We start from the raw sequence: 7,053 nt of genomic DNA on the forward strand, positions 1-7,053 counted from the left end.
AAATACAGCCGTTATAAGCTTTTCACTGAAAAACAGTGGTCTGTCCTCAATGCTTGAGGTTTAGACCTTTAGAATGATATATAGTTTGTCAAGATTAATGATGTTTTTTTACGTTAAATCTATTAACAAACATTACACTCGTGCTAAAAATAGCGCTTCAACCCGTGCACGCGCTCATGAACTTTAAGGAGTTAATAACACATCGCCTGTATTAAGAGAATAAAATAATAATTTATTTAAATTATTTGTAATAATTTAAAAATAATTTCATCCAATGTTTAAAGGGAATAAAATAGACTTGACAGCCTGTAACGCTTAACTGAGAGATTGGATAGTTGCAGCTAAGTGCAAACAAAACTCACGTAGGCGATCTGACATTTCACATGGGGTGTTATTGTCAGCGTTCCCACACACACATGCGCCGTGCAATGCAGCGTCTCAGGTATCTCACACCGGACGTGCACATTTTATACGCACAAGCTCAAATTTGAATCGACTTCTGACAGAAGAGCTGCACGGTGGGTGAGTTCTTGTAGCACAGGGTGAAATCAGTATGTACATTGACGATTTGAGGGAAATATAAAATTTAGCAGAGCCAAATGTTATATCATTACAGTTCTAGATTTTACAATAGATATTTATTTTATATATTATATTTATATTAATAATATTCTACTCTACCTCAGTTTTTAAAATTGTTCACCTGTTTGGGAAGTGTTTGTCATGTTTTGACAATAAAGGATAGTTAACCCACTATTAACTGTCTGTTTTCTACGTCTTTCACTCAGAAGCAAAAATATGTCTTTAAACTTTAAAGAAATAAAGATTTGACATTTATCGATATCGGCTGATATGGAAAACTATATTGTGATAATTTTTTTGGGCCATATCGCCCAGCCCTACACTGAGGGCACACGTAAGGCTTCTCTCCAGTGTGAACTCTCATGTGCCTGTTAAGGATTCCTTTTCAGTTGAAACTCTTTCCACACTGAGGGCAGGTGGAGAGTTTCTCTCCAGAGAGTGAACTCTCATGTGGACTTTAAGGTTTCCATGTTGTTCAAAACCCTTTCCACACCGTCTGCCGGTGTAGGAGCTCTCGCCAGTGTGAATTCTCATGTGACGATCAAGAGTTTCCTTTTGGTTGAAACTCTTTCCACACTGAGGGCACGTGTAGAGTTTCTCTCCAGTGTGAACTCTCATGTGCCTGTCAAGGCTTCCTTTTCGGTTGAAAATCTTTCCACACTGTTGGCAGGTGAAAGGCTTCTCTACGGTGTGAATTTTTAAGTGGTCTTTAAAGTTTCCTTTTTGATTGAAATTCTTTCCACACTGAGGGCACGTGTAGGGTTTCTCTCCAGTGTGAACTCTCATGTGGACTTTAAGGTTTCCATGTTGTTCAAAACCCTTTCCACACCGTCTGCAGGTGTAGGAGCTCTCGCCAGTGTGAATTCTCATGTGACGTTCAAGACTTCTTTTATGGCTTATACCTTTTCCACACACTTGGCAGGTGTAGGGTTTCTCTCTAGTGTGAATTCTCATGTGGACTTTAAGGTTTCCATGTTGTTCAAAACCCTTTCCACACCGTCTGCAGGTGTAGGAGCTCTCACCAGTGTGAATGTTCATGTAATGTTCAAGACTTATTTTATGGCTTATACCTTTTCCACACACTTGGCAGGTGTAAGGCTTCTCTCCAGTGTGAGTTCTCATGTGCCTGTCAAGGATTCCTTTATGGTTGAAACTCATTCCACACTGTTGGCAGGTGAACGGTTTCTCTCCAGTGTGAATTCTTAAGTGGTCTTGAAATTTTCCATTATGTTTGAAACTCTTTTCACAATGAGGGCACGTGTAGGGTTTCTCTCCAGTGTGCGTTCTCATGTGGTCTGTAAGATTTCCTTGTTGATTGAAACTCTTTCTGCCCTGAAAGCGGGTGAAATAACTCATAGTTTCTTTCTTTTCAGCTTTTTCTCTGCTCTTTTTTGAAGTCTTTTCAGTCTGTGAGCAACTAAAATATTTTTCTTCAGTTATGAAATCATGATCATTCTCATATTGATCTTTTTCTTCCATTTCCTTTAGTACTTCACACTCCTCTTTCAACTGCATCAGGTCTAAGGAAAAAAATACAAAAATTAACCAATAGCACAACACAACAGCCATCAAAACCATTTACACATGTAAAGCATTAACCCCTAGAGGTCTGGCATGGCACTTTTTTCTTATCAGTGCAAAATAGACTCAAAATACTTTTTCATACAGGCAAGTATTATATACATCATTATAATCTGTTAAGTTTCTACTTCTATTTTTGTACTCTTCCGTGTGGTGTATAGGTTGTCGACCCTGGTTTAGGTTATTTAAGAAATGTAATTTCGCCAAGGGCTGTGACGGTATGGGAATTTTTCTTACCGCGGTGAAGAAGCAACTAATCTAGCGGTTTGTCGGTTAACCGCACGAGAGTTTTCATGTTTCGTGACAGGAAAACCAACATGTTCACTTTGTCTGGTTTCTGCAAGGATCTTAACGGAGTGAAAATGTTGCTTGCAGAGCTGAATACACGCTCAGGGGGAGTGCTCGTAGCGCATATAGTCATATTTTCTGGCAACTTTCATCCTATGCAATAAAATGTATTTATTTCTCTGTTATGTATAGTATTTCGATAGCAGCATAGTCCATCCAAACATTTTGCCTTATACTGACCAACAGATGTGAAATTGATCTACAATACACACAAGCTATACAATGATCTCTGAGCCCGTTTCTCTGAGAGCAGCCTGTGGGGAGATGGAGACAGATGAAGCAGCCATACAGTCCTGGTGCCACAGATGTTCTGCAAGGGCATTTAGGAGAGGCGCTACTTCACCAAGCCCCGCACTCACATCACCTCCCACTCGGAAGACCGGAAGACCCCACACCTCTTGAAAATGTGTTATGTCACTCTCTGTCACGTCTGTGTGCATAAATAAGTCAAATTTGGTGCCAACCACCAATTTAACCACTGGATCTGAAGATTCGGTGATCCGTGATATCTGATTTGAAAGATCATCAAAGGAGCCACGATCAGTGAAGGAGAACAGGAAAAGGATGGCATCCACCTGTTCCTTACATGACGGTAACATGTGGTCAAATCTTCGCGTGGCACTTTCCCCACAGTCCCAAAGCTCAAAGCGGAAAAACAGCACACGGCCACTGTCCTTAAGTCTCACAGGCCAGAAGACCGCTGTTGTCTCTATGCCTGTGTTCTCATTATGCATTTTGGGGAGATCGAGGCCAGCGAGACGGGCAGCAAGAGCACTCTTCCCGACTCCAGTCTTACCCGAGATAAGAACCTTGTAGCGAACGATGTCCACATTCATATGAGGAGGCATCATCGGCGCCTCCAAGAGCCCAAACTTTCGCCGTGTCTTCTTGTGCAGTATTTTGCTGAAAAACTCTCTGCTGTCTGCACAGCGGTGCCAGTCCGACACCAATATGGATCCAAGTGGGATAGCCATTTTAATTTAGCTAAATTAGGTAAATGAAGAGACTTGTGCTTTATATTATGATATCAAGTAACTTATTCTGGGCGAACGCTGCTGCTGCTGATTGTGTGAAAGTCTTCGCTGCTGCTGCTGATTGTGTGAAAGTCTTCGCTGCTGCTGCTGATTGTGTGAAAGTCTTCGCTGCTGCTGCTGATTGTGTGAAAGTCTTCGCTGCTGCTGCTGATTGTGTGAAAGTCTTCGCTGCTGCTGCTGATTGTGTGAAAGTCTTCGATGCTGCTGCTGATTGTGTGAAAGTCTTCGATGCTGCTGCTGATTGTGTGAAAGTCTTCGCTGCTGCTGCTGACTTTTATACTGGCGCAGCTCGGAATGTTCGCCGGAATGTAGCTCGGAATGCAGCACTGTGACGTCATGAGCCCTGTGATGTCACACCGTGCAGTGGAGCCTCGATCGCTGCTTTCACAGATGATCAACTTTACAGCTTCATACAACATATCATTTTGTTCATTTCACGGCTGTTGTGTGTCAATTTAAAGTATCGTGTGTGTGATATGCTTTATTATATTTCGCTGTTATAATGTGCATTAGTTTATTATGGCCATTGAAAGGAGATTATCGTGTCTTTAGACATGCAGCGCTGTATACATTAGCTTATTTATGATTAGTTGCTTATGTTGATGTCCTTTATGTATATTTAATTTGTATTTCTGTGTTTGTTTGTCAAATCGCTTGTTTTGAGGTATTCTGAAGTTGTAAATAACTCAATACTCATGCGCCTGGAACAGAGTAACACATCTCGACCCTTACAAAAATTAACCATGATTTTACTACAAATAAAACAGAACAAAAAAACACATGGTTATTATAGTAACCACAAACTTTTTGCTACACTTCCATGTTTTTTAACCAGTTTAACCATGGTATTTTTATTAAAACTGTGGTTATTCAAATGGTAATCAATACGCCAAAAAAAACATGGTTACTATAGTAAACCCTTAGTTTATTTTCATACTGTTAAACTTAATATGACATGCCCATTTTGTTTATTATTATTAATCTTTTAAAATAGTTTGCTGGATATTCAACACGTGTTTAATGACTTTGGTAAAGTTGGTTTTATATTCACACATTGGGACTTTCGTACTCAATATCTCTCCATTGGCGCATGTGGAAAGATTTATATCAGTAAAGTATTCTTACCTGTCAGTCTACTACAAGCCATTTCTTCCTTGAAATATTTGTTTTTCAGATGTGGATAAAATCATTGTCTCCTATGGACTTGGTCTGCATTCCTGGGAACGCTTACAAAAACGTCATATCCATTTATGCCAAGGAATTACCCAAAGTGAGCGATGCGTTTGCTGCAAATGTGTGATTTTCCCCTCAATAGCACCTCCTGCACAAGTTGAAAAAATATTTGGAACTTCCACAACAGAGTAGCAATAGTAGTTATCCCCAACATGTTTGATGATGGAAAAAATGGCAGAAATAAGTGTTCTGTAATATATATATATATATATATAAAGAGTTCTTATACTGAATCATATGCTAGTCAAATTAAAATCATATAGCATTTATTTACATTTTGTGTCACTTGTTTATGTATTTCATACAGTTTTCATATTTTTTAATAGGGAAATGGTGTGCTTGCTCTTCAAGCTTATATAATACACATATAAACTACATATAATTATCATACATGATTTCAGTCAATATTAAAATATCTCTGCATATACTAACCATATATGATTTCAGTCAATAACTTACACAAATTTGTGATGGAAACACTTTTATTTCAACACAAAGTGAAACGCTCAAATTATATACTCCACATTAGTAATTTACAATTCCAAATTGATAACAAAACACACAAAAGAACAACAAAACACATTGAACACACTGTCATGGCCATCAATCATCAAAGAGACTTAAAGCGATAGTTCACCCAAAAATTACAATTAGCCCATGATTCACTCTCCCTCAAGTCATCCTATGTGTATACGACGAATGAAATCAGAGCTATATTAAAAATGTCCTGACTCTTCCAAGCTTTTTAATGGGAATGATTCAAGATTTTGATGGCCATAAAAGTGCATCTATCCGTCATAAAAGTAATCCATCTGCAGGGGGTTAATAAAGAAGCGAAGCCATGCATTTTTAGTATAAAAAACAAAACAAAACATATTTATGACTTTACAGACTAAAATAACTAGCTTCCGGCAGACGATTGTATGCATCAACTTATGCCAAAAGAGTGACCTTTGACCCGACACATGATGTATTGACGAACGAGGATACGCAGAGGATAGAGAAAAACAATACACTGGTCACAAATTAGAAGTCCAGGTACTGGTCACTAATTAGAAGTCAAGGTACTTTTTCAAAGTTCGGGAACTTTCGGGGGTGGGACTTGGGCGCTGAACATGCTGATTGGTTGAACTCACGCAGCATTTTATTTCAACCGGCATTTTTAAAAGTCTTTTGCGAGGATCGTTCAGCTTTCAGTAAATATCAGTCTTGCTCTTTCTGTCCGATGGCGCGCGTTCGTCTCAGCCATTGCACGGTCAATGTCCGTAATAGCTGATGATAACATACTTTGTCTTATTTTAAATCTAGCTTTACGAGCTTTCAGAATACGCTTTAGTATCAATCAGGGCTTAAAAACGGAAAAAAATATCAATCGGTTCACTCCGAGCAGAATCGATATTATAGCGTTTCCGTTTTTGCGTTCCTCAATAAACATTACTGTTCCGAAAACGGTTTGATTTGAAAAAATACCGGTTAATAACTTTATTTTAATTTAGCCTATACTTTAAACAAATATGTATAAATAGACTTATTTTCACTCAATAATAATATAACGCATGGTAATTAAACTTGAATATTTAATTCATAACATTTTTAAAACCAGAAATACATGCATTAGAATTACAAAGCATAAACAGCAGACCTGTTTTAATGGAGCGTTAGACAATCGAAAGTGCCTCTTATGCCTAATTATTTTCAGAAGAGTGATAACATTCTTTGTACATAACTTTTTTTCAACACGACTTGTTTTAAAAATTGCATGAATAAAGAATAAATAAACTGGATAACCATTGCTCTTTTAATGCACCGTCAACTGGTAATTTCAAAGCAAACACTGCGCAACACGTCCTTGCATCACATAATCAAATTCAGTCAGCTAATAAAGCTTGATCATTTAATGCAATATAACATACCATTTAATACGAAGCATCAACCGTCTATATAGAAAACATTGACCTGTCCTGTATTGGCAATCTGAAAGACTATAGGAAAAATGTTTGATAGATGCTAGTAGACTTGGACAGGCTTAAACAAAATCCATAAACTAGCCTAAATCGGTCTGTTTGAGCTTAAAGTCTGTACTGCTTATTTAAACGTACGAAAATAATGTCCTCCAATACCTGCGATTTCATTGTAGACCTCAGCGGGGAAAGAAATGTACTTGAGGCATGAAAATGCGCGCTCTGCACTGACGGTAGATTCATAGTGGTGCGCGGGCATTTCACTCACGCTTGATAAGTCAACGTCACATGCTGGACTACTCTATTCATGATTG

General features: G+C 38.4%; 1 protein-coding gene across 1 annotated transcript; it reads right to left on the reverse strand.

Annotated features, from left to right (window-relative positions):
* Window positions 1-2,726: 2,726 nt before the first annotated feature.
* On the reverse strand, window positions 2,727-3,485 carry LOC307135444 (ciliogenesis and planar polarity effector 2-like; the record flags this gene model as incomplete). The annotated part of the gene is made up of 1 exon (XM_079831904.1): window positions 2,727-3,485. The coding sequence occupies one exon, from the start codon at window positions 3,483-3,485 to the stop codon at window positions 2,727-2,729; it is 759 nt and encodes a 252-aa protein (XP_079688030.1).
* Window positions 3,486-7,053: the final 3,568 nt, after the last annotated feature.

This window comes from Gobio gobio (assembly GCF_949357685.1).
Source record: "Gobio gobio genome assembly, chromosome: 1".
In the NCBI taxonomy this organism is placed as follows: domain Eukaryota; kingdom Metazoa; phylum Chordata; class Actinopteri; order Cypriniformes; family Gobionidae; genus Gobio; species Gobio gobio.